This window comes from Desmodus rotundus, chromosome 3 (assembly GCF_022682495.2).
Source record: "Desmodus rotundus isolate HL8 chromosome 3, HLdesRot8A.1, whole genome shotgun sequence".
NCBI classification, from domain to species: Eukaryota; Metazoa; Chordata; class Mammalia; order Chiroptera; family Phyllostomidae; genus Desmodus; species Desmodus rotundus.
The window spans coordinates 97377752-97397612 of NC_071389.1; the positions used below are offsets into that span (position 1 = coordinate 97377752).

General features: G+C 37.5%; 1 protein-coding gene across 2 annotated transcripts in view; it reads left to right on the forward strand.

Annotated features, from left to right (window-relative positions):
• Positions 1-19861, forward strand: part of GCC2 (GRIP and coiled-coil domain containing 2) — a 90600-nt gene that overhangs the window by 42252 nt on the left and 28487 nt on the right. For both annotated transcript variants that reach the window (XM_024552354.3, XM_045189150.2), the window contains exons 14-18: positions 5756-5856; positions 5948-6025; positions 7667-7804; positions 9698-9819; positions 18193-18369. In XM_024552354.3, coding sequence (XP_024408122.2) covers positions 5756-5856; positions 5948-6025; positions 7667-7804; positions 9698-9819; positions 18193-18369 — 616 coding nt within the window. The remainder of the gene's footprint in view (positions 1-5755; positions 5857-5947; positions 6026-7666; positions 7805-9697; positions 9820-18192; positions 18370-19861) is intronic.

A 19861-nucleotide genomic window follows, 5' to 3' on the forward strand; every position in this document is an offset into this window, starting at 1 on the left:
CACCATCTTCCAACCTCTAGGAAACTCTTTATTTTTCCTTTAATTCTGAATGCTAGATAAACTGTTGGGTAAATTATTCTAGGTTATAGATTCCTTTCTTTGAGCACTTTAAAGATATGCACCCACTCTCTTCTGGCCTGTAAAGTTGCTCCTGAGAAATTAGCTGATCCTCTTACAGGATTTCCTTTCTATGTAAGTCTTTTTTCATTGCTTCCTTCAAGATTGTCTCTTTAACTTTTATCATTTTAATTATGATATGTCTTGGTGTGAGTCTCTTTGCATTCATCTTGTTTGGAACTCTCTGTGCTTCCTGGATCTGTTGTCTGTTTCCTTTCCCAGATTTGGAACATTTTCAGCCATTATTTCTTTAAATAAGTTTCTGCGTTTTGTTCTGTCTCTCTTCCCTCTGGGATCCCTATAATGTGAATGTTTGAACACTTGATGTTATCCCAAAGATCCCTTATCCTTGTTGTTTTTAATTCAGTTCTTTTTTTTTCTGTTTTGATCAGTTGATTCCCATTATTCTGTCTTTCAGGTTTCTAACTCATTGTTCTGTATTAGCATGTTGGCTGTCGATTCTTTCTCATTTATTTTTCATTTCTATTGTGTTATTCAGGTATGTCTGGTTCTTAAAATACTTACTTGTTGAAGTTCTCACTAAGTTCCCTTATTCCACTCTCAAGTTCGGTGAGCATCCTTGTGACTTTCTTTGAACTCATTATCAGGTATATTACCTTGTTTCTTTAAGGTTTTTTTTCTGGGGATTTTTCTTGTTTCTTCATTTTAGAAATATTTGTTTGACTTTTTGCATTAGTGTATATGAATTAGGCAAAAATACCTCTCTCTCCCAGTCATGAAAATATGACCTTATGTGTAGAAGACACTGTGAGGCCATGTGTGCTGGATGGTTTGGGCAGGCAGATAGGAGGCAGGCAGGTGCCTAAGGGCACTGGCCTACACAGCTGAGTGGCTCTGAGTGGCTCCCTTTGTTTTGGGCCAAAATGTGTTCTGGCAATGTTTCTGGGAACATGCAGAGTGAACTTGGAGGGAGACCTGAGTACCCAGATAGAGTCCCCACCCACCCTGTGTTAGTGGATGGGGATAAAAACAATAGCACTCACTAGCACCTTCAACCTTGGAAAATTCCCTCAGTCTTCAGAGAGCTCCTGTGGTTCCCCAGCCTTCTCTGTACAGTCTTTGTCTTGTTAGTTGTATAGAAAGTTGTCTTGTGTAGAAGTGGAGTCTATGTTGACTCTATGTGCTAGGTTGTTTGAAGAAGCTGGACTGGATCTGGGTAGGTGTTTATAGTTCCTGTGGCACTGGCTTGCTGGGCTGGAGTGGCTCCAAGGATATGGAGGCCAGGTGAGGCAGGAAGGCAGTTTGCATGTGATAATGCCTTGTAGTTCCTGTTTGTTCCCTATGATCAGAGGCAAAATGCTCTAGGCAATGTAACTCTAACACCCTGTGGTGGAATAGAGGGAGCTCTAGCCTACCTTATTGAAATGGAGGGAGCCATAAACAATGATGTTCACTGTCTCCTCTAGCCTAGGATAGTTCCTGTGGTTTCCCAGCCTTCTCATGTGGTCTGTTTTCTTGTATGTTGTTCAGAAGATGTCTGGCAGGAGTAATGCTCTCTCTATATATGTATATTTGAGTATTTCCATGGGAGGGAGGGAGTTCAGCATCTTCCTATGTCACCGCCATTGTTGACCTCCTTAGTTTTCTGATTTTTTACAAGAACATAAGTCCAGATTCTGTTACTCCCTCATATCCAGAAGCAGAAGTTCCAAAAAAATAACTTGAGGTAGGTTCAAAGATACTATAGTTCAACAAGATTTTAAATACATGAATGATGAGGAAATTGGATAAAAGGAAATAGTCATGTGTAGGACTATACAATAATGTCAGACATAAGATCAGGACATAAAGTGTGTGTTCTTTGTATCCTTGTTATTTTCAGAAGCCAGAATAAAGACAGAAATATTACCAGTTACAAGATTTATAGCATGCCCAATAGTAGAACAAATGCGATGCTTCCAAGAAACACAGCTTTTCCTGGTACAAAGATGTGTGGGAGAACCTTTTTATAAAAGAAACACTGTGTCATATGGGACCAGTGGTCCCAGAATTGACTTAAATATTATACAGTATCCGGAGAGCTTTTTAGAAAACCCAGGCCCAGAATCTTAAAGGTTGGGGCTCTGAAATCTCATTTTTAAAAAGCCTCATAAGTGATTTTAAAGTTAATGCTAGGTTAGGAATGTCAAACACCCAGAAATAGCAGAATTAAAACTCCCAATTCAATAAATATAAGAGCTTATTGTGTATGTAAGAACAGTTCACAACTGGGAGCTTTCAGATTCAAAGACTGATAGCTCAGGGCATGACATCATGGGATGGCTTGTAAAGCAAAAATGAGTAAGTTATTTAACTTTTATAGTGTTTGGTTGTTACAGTGAGGGTTTCCAGCTCACAAAGGATTAGTTAATAATAATTATCATATATAATTTTAGGAAGATGACTTAAGTTTTTTTATGATTATCAGAGGCAATTTACAAGAAGCACCCAAGTTAATAAGTTCATTTGTTTGGCAGAAAAAGCTAACTTTTAAGTTTAACTTGTGTGACTTAAATGGTTTTATCTGATCAGGGAATTTTCAAGTCCAGTCTCTATTTTGTATTTAATTTTAATAGGAACCACAGATAATTTGGACTCATATTCTCAGTGGGATCCCCACAATAAATGAAACAGCAAACCTTCTGTGACTCTTTTGTAATGCATGCTTCATTCAGGCTGTGGCCAAATCCCAACTCAATAAAGGTAATTCCATGAATAAATAAAATAATGAAGTCCAAGTGTGCAGAGTTTTAATGACCTACCTATATCCAGGGATAAAATTTAGACTATTCATATAATTGCACAGGTTGTCTGAATAGTTTCCAGACAATTCACTATGCATATACCATTAACGATGCATATACCATATCTTCCAGCTACATTCTTGGTGCATATAGCAGTGCTCTAGGTTGTATTTCTGCAATGCAAACTTTTGGTTTTGTGAATTTGTATATTTTTGACAGTCAGTTAGCCAAAAGGGAGGCTGATACCCTGGGGGAGGAAAAAAGTACTTATTCAAGGCCACCCATCTCTCATTGATAAATAAGTAAGAAATGAGTAGTATAGGCAGTGAGTGCTAAGAGTTCAGAGAGGAGAGAGATTCTGCGAACTAAGACACTTATATTTGGGGCTCAAGTCGAGCCTTGAAGTTCAGGTTTGGAGAGAAAAAGCCAATTGAGAACGGTATTCCTTTCTACAGCTTTGATATGAGCAAAAATTAAAAAAAATAACTTTGGAAGACTTAACTAGTTGGAATGAAGGTTTGACCTTTTAGGGAGAAGTGAAGTATAATTAGGAAGATATTTTTCATCCATCTCATGAAGTACCTTAATATTTGGGCCCTTTCTAAATACAGTGGGGAATATTTACCTGCTTAGTATATGAAATTAATTAGAATGGGGTAGAATCTTGAAAAAGCCTGTAGCCTCAAGGCAGCAAAGACCTCGGGAGGGAGTCTGGGCTAGGGAGTTGTGGTAGAGTGGAAAGATAAGGAGGCATGAAGACAATGTTCCATGCAAATAAAAAACAATAGGTCGGCTCATTTTGCCTAATGAATCAGGAATACCAGTCTTAATCTCAAAACCTCTAAGGCATCTGACCCCAGTCTAACTTTTCAACTTAATTCTCATTACTCTATCACAGGAAAAGAGTACTATGCATTTTTCCTGAGACATGATTTATCTGTATATTTCATTTGCTACTATTCTTTCTTGTCTTTGCCCTTCCACCTTTATGCTCACCTTTTAAAATTCTTCCTAATCTTAAATGTTTCCTGTGCTATGAAATCTTCCTTGTCTCATGCAAACTGTATATAACCTTTAGTCCATATGGGTCCCCGTAACCTATTGTATTCCTTTCTTAACATTTACATTTTGCTTTACATTATCATGTAAAACATTATCCCCTAATTTCATTCTATATATTTTTTGATTTCAGGGACTTACTATATCTTCCTTATCATAATTCCTAGAGTACTTAACAAGGGCTTTGTACATATTTTGTGCTTTATAAACTGCTATTTAGAACTGGGTAGTTACCAGGAAATAACTGAATAGATATGTTATTAAAAAAACCATAGTTAAGATATACTCTCACAGTATAACTGTTCATATTTACCAAGTAATGCAATGTATATGTATGGATTTAACTTCATAAACTTAATTGTTGTTTATAAGAGCTTTTAGCAACATGGCTACATAGTGTCTGTGTAACTGGTCTAGACCAGGGTTCAAGCAAACTTTTTCTGTGAAGGACCAGATAGTAAACCTTTGTGCCTTCCAAATGTTGGAAGCATATATGGTCTCCATCATATATTCTTTGCTTGTTTTACAATAGGTTATAGCCAGATATAGCCTACTGGTTGTAGATGCATACCTGTGATCTAGACAATGAATCCGTTTATTATTTTTTGATATTTGTTTCTTCTTTACCTCTGTTAGCATAGAAGTTTTTGTTTTTCTGACATTTCAGTTTGTTCCTTAGCGAACTGTTTTTCACTGCCAGTACCTTCAAAGCAATTAGTATCACAAAAATAGACAACCAAGTATATGCCTCTGATATGATACATTTGTAAATATACAGCACCAATTTTGAGGTATTTCTTAAAGTCTTTATCTTTTAGATATGCCATAAGTATATACCTTTATTTTAGAGATACAGGATGAGACAAAAGTAAGTTTATAGTTTTAAGTATGCTCAACACAGTTTATCCTTTATTTATTTATTAATTATTTTACTATTTTCCAGAAGAACAACAGTAAACCTATTTTTGCCCCATCTTGTATATATTAAAATATTTACAAATGCCCTAGCTGGTGTTGCTCAGTAGTTGGAGAATCCCCAGTAACTGAAAGGTTGCGGGTTTGATTCCCGGTCAGGGCACATACCTTAAGTTGCAGGTTCATCCCTGTTGGCGTGGGTGCACACTACCTGGGGTCCGGGCGACCCTTGTCCGGATGCATATGATCCCTGGTCCCAGTGTGGATCCCTGATCTTACCAATTGATGGTTCTTTTGCATTCATGTTTCTCTCCCTTCATTTCTCCCTTACGGTCTCTCAAAAAAGCAGATGAAAATGCCCTCAGGTGAGGATTAAAAAAAATTCACAAATGAATGGATATCTTGTAAAAAAAAAAAAAAAAAAAAAAAACGGGAGGGAGGGGGGCAGGGGACACAAGGAGTAGGTTAGGGTATAGGTCAGAGGTTAGCAAACTTGTTTTATAAAGGGCCAGGCAGTAAGTATTTTACACTTTACAGGCTGTATAGCCCCTATCACCATTAGTCAAGTCTACTGTTACTGCACTAAAGCAGTCTTAAGCAATATGTAAATAAATGAGCCTGACTGTGTATTAATAAAACTATTTACAAAAACAGGTGGCAGCCAGATTTGACCTGTGGATCTGACTCCTGGTCTGGGTAGAATAAGATTGGGCATTTGTTGGTAATTGTTAAAGCCAGGTGATGGGCAAACTGGTTATATTGCAGTATCATCACTAATGTCATTTATGTTTGAAATATTCCATAATGAAAAGCTAAGAGAAGTTTCTTTAAAAGATAGGTTAATACAAAGAAAAGACTCATTTGTTTAAATTCATTCATAAATATTGTTTCATCTTTTCTGAAATTACCTCTTCCACTAGCTTCACTACAGACTTCATTGCAACAGTATGAGGAAAAAAACACCAAAATCAAGCAATTGCTTATGAAAACCAAGAAAGAACTGGCAGATTCAAAGCAAGCAGTATGTTATTCTTCAGTTTCACATTCAATACTTATTTATAGTGTATTTATGAATAACTTTTTTTGACTTAACCAAGATTCTTATTCTGTAGGAAACCGATCAATTAATGCTTCAAGCATCTTTAAAGGGTGAGCTGGAGGCATGCCAGCAGCAAGTAGAATTCTATAAAGTAAGATTCTTTTTGCTTTTAAACATTTAGAGAAATTTTCCCATATAGAAGTGAGGTACCATTTAGGGATTTTCCTAAATATTATTTCATATATATGAGGTCTGTCCAGAAGGTATCAGCCATGTAATATGAAAAGTAGAGACATTCATTGAAGAAGCTGCAATGTACAGGAAACATTGTACCTAGGACAATGACACCTCAGTCCCCTTCAAAGTAGGTACCTTGGGACCTCACACAGTTCTCCCAGTCACCATCAGCTGCCCCGTCATATTTTTCTGAATCTATCAATGGTCTGAAATCTCTTCCCTTTCAAAGGTGATTTTAGTTTTGGGAAAAGCCAGAAGTCGCAGGTTGTCGAATCTTGGCTGTAGTGGGGCCGAGTCATCTGGGTGATTGGATGTTTTGCCATAAAACTCTGCATGAGACATGATGCATTAGTGGGTGTGTTGTCGTGATGAAGCTGCTGATCACCAGTTGCCCATAGCTGTGGCCTTCTGAATCATCCAAATAGTTTCCACGGAGGAATGTTCAAGCTTAATGCAAATTTTGATGCAGATTCATTGCTCTCTTTGCTCAGTCATAATGAATGCCACAGCCACACAGTATACATGCTCACTCAACAGCATTTACCACCCCAACTTACTAGCACAGTGAAGTCATCATTGTTCACACATGCACATTCCAGTCCACTCTCCATGGCTGCCAGGTTACATCAATGTCACACAAACCATTCTCAATATATTAACAATGGCTGGACTTATCTGGACAGCTCTCATATATATGTGTGTGTGTACACACCTATGTGTACACACACATATATACATGTAAACATGTATATGTAAGTAATATATGAAATATACATACTATATGTATAGCTATACACATATGTATCAATCATGCACATAGTCCGCCCTTTGTAGGCTTGGGTTTTACATCCTCAGATTCAACCAAGCACAGATCAAAACACTATTTTCAGTCCATAGTTGGAAATCTGCAATGCTGAGAGGCAACTATATGCATTGTTCTACACCATTTTATATAAAGATCTTGAGCATCCTTAGATTATTGTATCCACAGCGTTCTTGGAACCAATCCACCAAAAACACTGAGAGTCAATTGTATGTTTTTTCCCTAAATATTCTTCCTCTTCAGGTGTTTAATTAAACATTGAACTATATATAACATGTAGTTTGGAACTTTTTTAATGATAGATTTTTTGATTGATATTGATTTAAGTGAAACTAATTTATAGCCCTGGCTGGTGTGGCTCAGTGGCTGAGTGCCATTCTGTGAATCAAAGGGTCACTGGATTGATTCCCAGTCTAGGGCACATGCCTATGTTGCTGGCCAGGTTCCCAGTAGGGAATGCTAGAGGCAATCACACATTAATGTTTCTCTCCCTCTCTTTCTCTTTCCCTTCCCCTCTCTAAAAAATGAAATAAATAAAATCTTTAAAAAACTTAATTTATAAAGAAAACTGTTCTTTATTGTCTCAGTAGTAACAGATAATTTCGATATTTAATTATGTCCTTTAATTATTTGAGACTCAGGTCTCCAAATTCAAGTTTATGTTTAAGGAAAATTTGTTTTACTAATGATGATCATATTTACTAGAACTTAATTGAAAGATTTCACCTCTAGATTCAGCTGGCTGAGATAACATCTGAGAAACACAATGCTCATGAGCACCTGAAGACCTCTGCAGACCAGCACCAGCGTACACTGAGCGCATACCAGCAGAAAGTGACAGCTCTTCAGGAAGAGTGCCGTGCTGCCAAGGTTTGTTCTTCACACAGAAGCAGCATGTCACAGATGTTATTATCAACTAGATAGCAGTTTACTTGAGGGCTATGGTCTTGCTTTTTAGTGTTTGCTGTTAACTTAAGAATACTTGTTAGATGAATACCAGGTTCAGCTCATCTGACCCAAATACCAACTCAATCGCAACCCTGTAACTTGGATAACTTTTATTTTGTTAAAAGGAAAGACATGGGTACATGTTGTTTTTATTACAACCTTGTTTTACAATTTCAGTGCATAAAGAAGTTACTGTTTTAAAGTTTTTATTAAAGAAGTATTATAGTTTTTTATGAGACCTAAATGATTATAAAATAATATTCTAGTAGAATGGCTATTGGGACCTATTTACCTACATACAAAACAGAAAAAGTACATTAGCTTTATTGGAGGTATAGCTCTTATCTAAGCAATCTTGGCAAAAGGGTCATGGGAATTTACAGGTCACATCAGCAAAGTGGGAGACCTAGAGTTTAATTTTCCCACTCTCTTGAAAACTTCAAGTAGCTTAATTTCTTTGAATCATATTTTCTTGTATTTATTTTTTTTCAAGGGGCATATCATATGTGAATGTCTTCTTAAACTTCCAAAGGCAAATAGTTCCATTATAAAATTTAAGGATAGTACCCTGACTGGAGTGGCTTAGTGGGTTGGTGTTGTCCCGCAAACCAAAAGGTTGCTGGCTCGAATCCCTGTCAGGGTACATGCCTTGGTAGCAGGCCAGGCTCCCAGTTGCAGGCCTGTGAGATGGCAGCCAACTGATGTGTCTCTCACACATCTAAGTTTCTGTCCCTGTCTTTCTCCCTCCCTCCCCTCTTTCTAAAATAAATAAATAAATATATAAAATCTATGGGTAGTAAATCAATCTACCAAGTGTCAACCTGTGGTCTCTGGTGGCAATTCAACACCAAAGAAATCCCCACTTTGGGGTGTGGGTGAAGAAGGAAATTTTATGCAGTGCAAAACAGCTCAGTTTTGATTCAGCACAGCTGTGAAAACAGCATGGCTATGAGGCAGCCCTGGGGCCAAGCAACACTGGTCCATGCCACTGTATTGCTAGACAACTCTGTTCTGCTCCTTGCTGGTCTGCTTTGGCCTGCACTGGTCTGCACTGGTCTGCTCTGCTCTGTTCCAGTGGGGCATTTTCAGTGTTTCAGCTCAGCCAGGGAAAAGCAATCTTCAGTGGAAAGGAAAAGTGTACTCTCAGAGCAAGAGGAGAGCTCACTTAGATAGAGTCTTTGCCCCTGGCCCCCTGATTGGTTTATTTTCAGGCAAATCGGGACTCCAGAGCTTTGCAGTTTGATTAGCCTGAAAGGCAGTGTCTGATTGGTCAGATTAAGCCCCACTGAGTGGTCTGTGAAGAATCTGATGGAGATATAGCTGTGCAGCTCCAATTAGATGGGGAAAGCCTCAGTCCTACTGGTTGAAATAGGATTCCAGAACTCCCTTCTAAAAGCTGGCTCAGCTGGCAGAAACATTGCTGGCAGGCAGTTCAGTGCAGGCTTCTCCCTGAACTGCTGTTTGTGTGAGAAATGTAGAAATGGCTGCTAGACATTGTTTTTTAAATTTGAGTCCGGTTAGCCACCAGAAGCCCTTTTTAGTAGGTATCTTCTTTGTCAGGGCCCACCCAGGGAATAAAACATGGTAGAAGCGTATGTCCTGTCAGACAAAATTATATCATTCCAAATCTTTTAAAAAGTGAAAGACCAAGCAAAGTTTTTAGCTAAAGTTAATCAGGGACTAAAGAGTCAGTCATTTTCCTCATTTTCCAAAAGAGATTTTCATCTTAATTCATCAATCTCTGAAACACAGTAGAGAATCATGTGTACAATAGAAAATACAATAGAAAACTTTTTTCTCTCTTAAATGTTATAGGTGGAACACGCTGCTATAACCTCTGAATTTGAGAGCTACAAAGTCCGAGTTCATAATGTTCTAAAACAACAGAAAAATAAATCTGTGTCTCAGGCTGAAACCGAGGAAGCTAAACAAGAAAGGTAAAGTCTGAATTATAAGACACATGTAGGGTTTTTCTCCCCAGGCCAAGTTCTTCACCACTTAGGTTGAAAATCCTATTTGGTTTCTTTCGACTATGGAATTTTACATGTAATGACCAACAAGAACAGAGATTTTGGCTTCACTGTGAACTCAGACAGCACCAAGGAAACATAACTATGAAGGGGACTGTTACAAACTCAAAAATATGTGTAAAATAAACACTGAAACCATGATATAGTCTTTCAGATGTAAGCATAATACTTTTATCTTGTACTAGGATCTGGTCATAGTGGAAATACCAAGTTATATTATGATTAGGTTTTCTAATTTTTATTTATTTTTCTTTCTTTTTTTTTAATTATTGTTAAAGTAAGTTGTCTCCATTTTCCTTCCACCACTACCCCCAACCCCAGCCATGCCAGCATCCCACCCTTGATCCTACTACTCCCCTTTGGCTTTGTCCATGTGTTTTTTACACATGTTCATTGACAACCCTTCCCCTTCTTCCCGCCATTATCCCCTCCCACCTTCCCTCTGGTTACTGTCAGTTTGTTCTTAATTTCAATCTCTCTAGTTATATTTTGCTTGCTAGTTTGTTTTGTTGATTAGGTTTCACTTATAAGTGAGAACATACGGTATTTGTCTTCAATGCCTGGCTCATTTCTTACCATGATTCTCTCCAGATCCATCCATGTTGTCACAAAGGGTAGGAGCTCCTTTCTGCTGTGTAGTATTCCATCGTGTAAATGTACCACAGTTTTCTGATCCACTTGTTTACTGATGCGCTCTTAGGTTGCATACGTACTTGACTATTGTAAATTGTGCTGCTATGAACATTGGGGTTTGTAGGTTCTTTTGAATTGGTGTTTCAGGATTCTGAGGGAATAGTCCCAGCAATGGAATTGCGGGGTCAACAGGCAGTTCAATTTTTAGATTTCTGAGGAAATTCCATACTATTTTCAACAGTGGCAGCACCAGTCTGCAATCCCACCTAGGGTTCCCTTTTCTCCACAACCTTGCCAGCACTTGTTATTTGTTGATTGGTTTATGATGGCCATTCTGACCTTTGTGAAGTGGTATCTCATTGTAGTTTTAATTTGCATCTCTCTGATGGCTAGTGATGCTCAGCATCCTTTCATATGTCTCTGGGCCCTCTGTATGTCCTCCATGGAGAAGTATCTGTTCAGGTCCTTTGCCCATTTTGTAATTGAGTTGTTTGTCTTCCTTGAGTGGAGTCTTGTGAGTTCTTTATATATTTTGGAGATCAAACCCTCGTCCGAGGTATCATTGGCAAATATGTTTTCCCATACAGTTGGTTCCCTTTCCATTTTGCTGATGTTTTTCTTTAGCTGTGCAGAAGCTTTTCATTTTGGTGAGGTCCCATTTGTTTTATTCCTTCCATTATGTCCCTTGCTGTAGGAGATAAGTCAGTGAAAATATTGCTATGTGGAATACCTGAGATTTTCCTATCCATGTTCTCCTCTTGGACTTCTACAGTGTCATGACTTATATTTAAGTCTTTTACCCATCTTGAATTTATTTTTGTGTACGATGTAAGTTGGTGGTTGAATTTCATTTTTTTTCATGTAGCTGTCCAGATCTCCCAACACCATTTGTTCAAGAAGCTATTTTTACTCCATTTTATTCTGCTGCCTCCTTTGTCAAATATTAACTGACCATAGGGACTTGAGTTTATTTCTGTGCTCTCTATTCCGTTGCATTGATCTATGTGTCTGTTCTTAGGCCAATACCAGAGTGTTTTGATTACAGAGGCATTGTAATATAGTTTGATATCAGGTATTATGATCCCTCCTACTTTGTTCTTCCTTCAAAATTGCTGAGGCTATTGGGGTTGTTATGGTTCTGTATAAATGTTTGAAATGGTTGTTTTATATCTGTGAAATATGTAATTGGTATTTTAATAGGGATTGTGTTGAGTCTATAAATTGCTTTCAGTAGTATGGAAATTTTGATGATGCTAATTCTTCCAATCCATGAGCATGATACATGCTTCCATTTATTTGTGTCTTCCTTAATTTCTTTCTTCAAGGTTGTGTAGTTTTCTGAGTGCAGGTCTTTTACCTCCTTGTTACGGTTTATTCCTAGGTACTTTATTTTTATTGTTGCTATAACAAACAGGATTTTTTTCCCCTGATTTCTTTTTATTTCATTGTTAGTGTACAAAAATGCCTTTGATTTCTGAATATTGACTTTGTATCCTGCTGTTTTGCTAAATTCACTTACTAGGTCTAGTAGTTTTTGGGTGGTGTCTAGGATTTTCTATGTATACTATCATGTGATCTGCAAACAATGACAGTTTTGCTTCCTCCTTTCCAATTTGGATGCCTTTTATTTCTTTTTCTTGTCTAATTGCTGTGGCTAGGACTTCCAATGGTATGTTGGAATGCTGTGCATTCCAGTGGTATGCATAGAAGTGGTGAGATCAGGCATCCTTGTCTTGTTCCTGATCTTAGAGAGAAAGCTTTTAGTTTTTGCCCATTGAGTATGATGTTGGCTCTAGGTTTCTCATATATTGCCTTTATTATGTTGAGGTATACTCCCTATACTCCCAGTTACTTAAGGTTTTTATCATGAGTAGGTATTGTACCTTATCAAATGATTTTTTTCCACATCTATTGATATGGTCATGTGATTTTTTTCTTTCTTTTTTTGAAGTATTATGTTTATTGATTTGCCAATATTATATCACCCTTGTATCCCTGGGATGAATCCCACTTGGTCATGGTGTATGATCTTTTTAATGTATTGCTGGATGCAGTTTGCCAATATTTTGTTGAGGATTTTAGCGTCTATGTTCATCAGTGATATTGGCCTGAAGTTTTCTTTCTTTGTTGTGTCTTTATCTGGTTTTGGGATTAGGATGATGCTGGCGTCATAAAAAGAGTTTGGGAGTCATTCCTCTTCTTGAATTTTTTTGAATAATCTCTGAAGGATAGGGGTTTGCTTTTCCTTAAATGTTTTGTGAAATTCTCCTGTGAAACAGTCCAGTCCACAGCTTTTGTGTTCCGGAAGTTTTTTGATTACTGCTTTGATTTTGTCAGCTGTTATCAGTCAGTTCAAACTCTCTGCGTCTTCTTCATTCAGTTTTGGAAGATTATATTTTTCTAGAATTTTGTCCATTTCACCCAGGTTGTCAAATTTCTTGGCATATGGTTCTTCATAGTAATTTCTTACAATCCTTTGTATTTCTATGGTATCTGTTGTAATCTCCCCTCTTTTGTTTCTAATTTTGTTTATTTCTGTCCTCTCTTTTTCTTGATGAGTCTGCTTAAAGGCTTGTCGATTTTGTTTATCTTTTCAAAGAACCAACTCCTGGATTTATTGATCCTCAGAATTGTTCTTTAGTCTCTCTGTCCTTTAATTCTGCTCTGATCTTGGTTATTTCCTTCCTTGTACTCACTCTGGGCTGTCTTTGTTGTTGTTCTTCCAGTTCTTGTAGATGTGGGATTAGGTTGTTTACTTGAAATGTTTCTGTATTTTTTTAGGTAGGCCTGTATTACTATGAACTTCCATCTCAGGACTGCCTTTCCTGTGACCCCTAAGTTTTGGATTGTTATGAGTTCATTTTCATTTGTTTCCAGAAACTTTTTGATTTCTTCCTTAATCTCACACTTAACTCATTCATTGTTTAATAGCATGCTATTCAATATCCACAAGTTTGTGTGTTTTTGACTTTTTTTCCTTGAGGTTGTTTTCTAATTTCAAGCCCTTGTGGTCTGAGAAGGTACTTTATATGATTTAAATTTTCTTGAATTTTTTGAGGCTTGTTTTGTGTCCTATCATGTGGTCTGTCTTTGAAAATGTTCCATGTGCATTTGAAAAGAATGTCTATTTTCCTTCTTTGGGTTGAAAGGGTCTATATATATCAGTTAAGTCCATTCGGTCTAGGGCATTGTTCATTGGGGCAATATCCTTGTTGTTGTTTTGTTTGGAAGATCTCTTCCATTGTTGACAGTGGGGTGTTAAAATCCCCTAGTATGAATTGTTGCTGTCAATATCTTTCTTCAAGTCCTCCAAGATTTTTCTTATATGTTTGGGTGCTTCTATGTTGGGTGCATATATGTTTACAATGCTTCTATCTTCTCGATGGATTCTTCCCTTTAGAATTATGAGGTGTCCTCTGTGTCTTTTTATGGCCTTTGTTTTGGAATCTATTTTGTCTGATATAATTATTGCCACCTCAGAGTTTCTTTCCTGTCCATTTACTTGGAATATTTTTTCCAACCGTTTACTTTCAGTCTGTGTAGGTCTTTTGTTCTGAGGTGCATCTCTCTTAGGCATTACATGTGTGGGTCATGATTTCTTATCCATTCAGCTACTCTATGTATTTTGATTGGATATTTAATACATTTACATTTAAGGTTATTATTGATAGGTATTATTCATTGCTATTTTACTCCCTTTGTACCTGTGTTCCTCTCTCTCTCATTCTTTTCTTCCTTTTTTAAAACAGTCTCTTTCATGTCTTGCAGTGCTGGTTTGGTGGAAGTGTAGTCTTTGAGGCTGCTTTTGTCTGGGAAACTCCTTATTTTACTTTCCATTTTAATGAGAGCCTTGCTGGGTAAAGTAGTGTTGGTTGCAGGCCTTTGCTTTTCATTACTTGGAATATTTCTTTCCAGTCCCTTCTGTCTTGCAGTGTTTCCATTGAGAAGTCAGCTGCTAGCCTTATGGGGGCTCCCTTGTATGTTACTTCCTTTTTTTCCCTTGCTGCCTTTAAGACTTTGTCTTCTTCTTGGAATTTTGCCATTTTAATTATGATGTGTCTTAGAATGGGCCTCTTTGGGTTCCTCTTGATTGGGACCCTCTGTACTTCCTGCACTTGTGTGACTTTTTCTCTCATCAAATTAGAGAAATTTTCCATCATTACTTTTTCAAACAGGTTTTCTATCCCTTGATCTTCTTCTCCTTCTGGTATCCCTATTATACGGATATTATTACATTTCATACTGTCCTGAAGTTCACTTAACACCTCTTCATTCTTTTTGAGTGTTTTTTCCTTTTCTTGCTCTTTTTGGGAGTTTTTCTCTACCTTGTCATCCAGCTTTCTGATTCAGTCCTCTGCTTTATCGAGCCTGCTTTTGATTCCTTCTACTGTGTTCTTTAATTCAGACATGGTATTCTTCATTTCCTCTTGGCCCTTGTTGATAATTTCTGTTTCCTTTTTCTTGTTGATACAATTTGCAGTAATTTTCTCATATTTCCCTGTAGTTTTTGGTAATTCTGAGAGTTCTTATTGAGCTTCCTTATAACCATTGTTTCAAACTCAATATCTGATAGTTGACGTGCCTCTATTTCATTTAGCCTTCTTTCTGAGACTTGCTCCTTTCCTTTTTGGGGGGTTTGCTTCTTTGTCCTCCCATTGTTTGTGAGACTCTTCTTGTTTGCCTCTGCTTCTTATATTCTGTTTTGACTCCCTGAATTTGTGATGTGAACTTCTATGGTAGGAGACCTGTGAGATTCAGTGGTGCATTCTCCTTGACCTCTTGAACTTGATGCTCTTCAGATGCCCTTTATGCCGTTTATGTTTTCTCTCCAGATGTAATTGAGTTTTGATTGTTGTTGGGTTGTTGTATGGTAGGTCCTTCCCTCCAGCTGGTTGACTGAGGGTCCTCTGCCCACCATGTCTTGTATGCTGTTGTGCAAGTGTTGCCAGAACAAAACCACAAAGCCCAGGGAATAAACCTACATTCACAGAAATATCTCCTGCCCTCCTGCAATCCCATTATCAATGCCAATAAACTAGTATTAATAAGGGGTTAAGGATATTTAAGACTATGATATGCAAGTAGGGAAATAAACTATAGTATCAAATCTAGTGACTTTAATGTTCACAGACTTGCTGGACAAGAAATAAATATTAGAAAGCTGTGCAGGATAGAAAATATCACTGATCATGGAGAAGACCACAGTGGATTTTATCTTGGTAGCCTCTAGTTTTTACCACTGTTTTTTCTTTCTGGATCCGCCTCTGGTGATGTCAGATGTTAGCCTATCTGACCTTAGGCGCCCTGCTCCAATACTGCCAATGATCTGCTGTCTGTGACTGTTTAATTCATTTGTTAATCTAGTTGTTCTTCACTCAGCAGTGAGGCTTAAGCCCCATAGGATAAGGCAGTATCCCTCCTGGGATCGGGGCTATTGTTTCCCCTCAGGCTGCAGCCGCTCTAAGGGGAGTGATCTGCTTGAACAGGATGGCTGCTGCTGTAGGCATAGTGATTCAGCACCAGTATCCAGGGGCCTCTCTCTCAGTTCTCTCCCAAAGTCTCCATCCCCAGTCTCTCTTCAAGTGTCTCTAGTCCACACTGCCCCGCCTTTGCCAGGGATTTACTATTTGTGGCTATCTTCTTCAGTTGTTATTCTAGTCACTGTGCACTCAGCAGTCAGGCTTAACCAACAACAGAGCCAGGTCAGAGTCTCTTCCAGGAGGTTGGAGGTATTGTTTCTCCTCAAGCTGCTCCTGCTCTGAGGGGAGTGGTCTGCCTGAGCACAAGGGCTGCTGCCCTTTAGAGGATGACTCAGCACCAGGTTCCCCGCAGCTACTCTCTCAAATCTCTCCCCAGAGTTTCTGTCTCCAGTGTCTCCTCAGGCGTCTCTAGCCTACTCTGCCCCTGCCTTTGTTGGAGCCTCAGGTACGTGGCTACAAATGAAAATTTGTGCATTGACCCTTTAAATGGCTCTTTGTATCTCCAGCCATCCATCTCTGGCAGAGAACAACCCTGCCACTTTTCATTGCTGGTTGTTATCTGTGTACTTTTGGGGGCTCTGGTATTCTAGGCTGGTGCCAAGCTTAGGGTTTAGACCCTATTCTTAGGGGGATCCAACTGGCCACTTAATCATCCCTATGATACTGCCACCTGTGGGCACCTGGCCAGCCCTCCCGGGTCTCTACTGTACTCCTTACCAAACAGGTTGTGCTGAAGCTGATTCTTCTCCCATTCTGAGGTTATAAGGCTTTTTTCTCACTATTGTTTAGTTGTTTGTTCTGGGTGATTTCTCCACAATTTAGTTGTAATTCCAGATTTGTCCTGGGAGGAAGTTGATGTTGTTTCCATTCACTCCTCCACCATCTTGCCTCTCTAGGTTTTCTAATTTTTAAAGTTTAGAAGCGGAGGAATAAAAATGGTTCCATGATCTACTTAATCACCATTAATTATGCTGAATAGAATTTTCTGAACATTTTACTTACTTATAAAGTACTAAATTTGGGTCTGGAATTAATTTTTTTAAAGTTTATGAACATCTCAATTACTATTTTAACAGGGTATTGTTTGATGTTTCTTGAAACTGCCATTCAAATTACATTTGTAATTTTAAAATGTACTAGGAATAAAAGATAGGTAAGGCATTCTACAGCATGTGTGTTTTGTTCTTAAAAGTAGAAGTTCAGTGTTAATCTGGCTCTTACTGTTCTAAGTAGGACTAAATATCAGTATTTGTATGTTTATGCTTGTATTAACTTTGTTTGGCTGTCTATTAAATAAGGAACTATAAGATGAAAATGATGAGATATTTTCTCCATCAATAGCTCATCTTAAAGCTGAAACTAAATATTGACAAAATATAAAAACATCACCATTTGTAAGACTTAGACTTTTGTGCTAGAATTTGGGTTCAAATTATTTTAATATAAATGTTTTATATTCCTCCTACTTTCTTACACATTACTAAAAAGAAAAAAACTAATATTTTACTGTGCCCTGACCAGTGTGACTCAGTTGGTTGGGCGTCATCCCATGAACCAAAGGGTTGCCAATTCAATTCCTGGTCAGGGCCCGTGTTTGGGTTGTGGGTTCTGTCCCCAGTTGAGGCGCAAACAAGAGGCAGCTGATCGATGCTTCTCTCTCACTTCAATGTTTCTTTCCCTTTCTCTCTCTAAAAAAGTAAATAAAAATAAAATCTATTGAAAAAAAGAAAGAAAACTAATAGTATATTGTACTAGTTGTTGCAGAATTATTGGTTGGAATTCAAGACCTACCTAGAAAGTCCACGATTTCCAGGGACTTTCTCATAATGGTTAGCTTACAAGTGTATTTTTCTTTTTAAATTAATGGCATAGCCTTACAACATAAGGTTTTTTTGATGCCTTTTCATGGTCTACTCCATTTGAATATGAAATTTGTAAGTTAAAAGACTTTTTGTAAATCTGTATTATCTGAGATTTTTTTTAAAATCTGTAATGTATTTTGTATTGTATTTAATCCTAGTCTCTCAATTCTTCTGATTATATTTCCTTTAGAATCATACATAATAATAGCAGGAGTATGACATTGAAAGATTAAAAGTAAAGTTTATTTGAAACCACAAGTTCATGTTCACCTCTTCCAGAAATTTTTGTTTATTTCTGTTTTTAGAGAACACCTGGAAATGCTGGTTGACCAACTAAAAATCAAATTACAAGACACCCAAAATAATTTACAGATCAATGTGTGTGAACTTCAAACATTACAGTCTGAACACCATACTCTTCTAGAAAGACACAACAAGATGCTGCAGGAAACCGTGTCCAAAGAGGCAGAACTCCGGGAAAAGTACGGTGGCTAATAGCTATAGCAGTGTTTGTGCCAGTGTTTGGAACTCCTAATGTGTTGCTTCTTGGGATAAATACAAATTGAAAATAACAAATAGATATTTCTGAAGGCTTGGTAACTGTGTTTTCTACCTTAAAACTCCCCTTTGATTATTTTGGTACATAGTTTTTTTAAGACAGAGACTCATCCAATACTATTGTCTTTCCTATGGCCTTCATGGCCAGAGTGTTTCTTTAAAAAAAAAAAAAAAAAAAAACTACTTTCCTAACAAGGTGTCAAATTAGAAGCATTTTTTTGTTCTCTCTACAGGAAAGTGTGCAAACAGCTGCTAACAATGAAAAGAATACACAACTTACCTTTGAAGCTCTGTCTTTAACTTGTTACACTTTTGTTCATTAGTACCTTATAAATAGACATTAGGGGTATTGGCAGAATAAATAGATTATAGTGAACAAGGAACTTTGAATTCCTGTCATAAATTGGGTGATGATATTAGTTCTGTCTTAGATTGAGGAAAAGAATTCTTCATTAAACATCTTTCATTGAGGATGTTAGGATACTGTACATATGTCTGGTGTGTTTATAATACATGCCCAATCTTGTGCTAATCTTAAAAGTGAAAGCACTTTATTTTCTTGCCTTTTAAATCTTTCAACAGTGTGATTTATATGTTAATTTCATAAATCAAAAGTTTCAGTGAAGGTCTACCAGTTTTCTAGCTTTCACCAGGGATTTTATCATGAGACAAGCTTATATATAAGGATGCAAACTTGATGTTTACATCAGAAATTTCCAACAATTATTCTTTACTCCAGAAAATTTATTACAAACTTTACTGCTTACACGAATACAGTGCAAGTGATGCTTCTGAAGTAATTTAGTCATTCCGTAAATATTTATTGACCAGTCACTCTTCTAAGTGCTGGTCTGTGTTCATAGCATTTTGAGATATTTATATGGGTCTTCACCCTAAATATTAAAAGCTAATGACATTGTTGCCCTCTGTGCCCTATTACTCTTTTTTTTTTAGCTTTCAACTTTTTAAAATATATTTTATTGACTATGCTATTACAGTTATCTCATTTTCCTTTCTTTATTCCCCTCTGCCCTGCACACCCCCTCCCAACCACATTCCCCCCCGCCTTTACTTCTAATGTCCATGGGTCCTTCATATGAGGTCTTTCGCTTCTACATTTCCTATACTATTCTTAACCTCCCCCTGTCTATTTTCTACCTACCATTTATGCTACTTATTCTCTGTACCTTTCCCCCTTCTCTCCCCCTCCCACTCCCCTGTTGATAACCCTCCATGTGATCTCCATTTCTGTGATTCTGTTCCTGTTCTAGTTGTTTGCTTAGTTTGCTTTTGTTTTGGTTTTAGGTATGGTTGTTAAAAACTGTGAGTTTGCTGTCATTTTTACTGTTCCTATTTTTGATCTTCTTTTTCTTAGGTAACTCCCTTTAACATTTCATATAATAAGGGCTTGGTGAT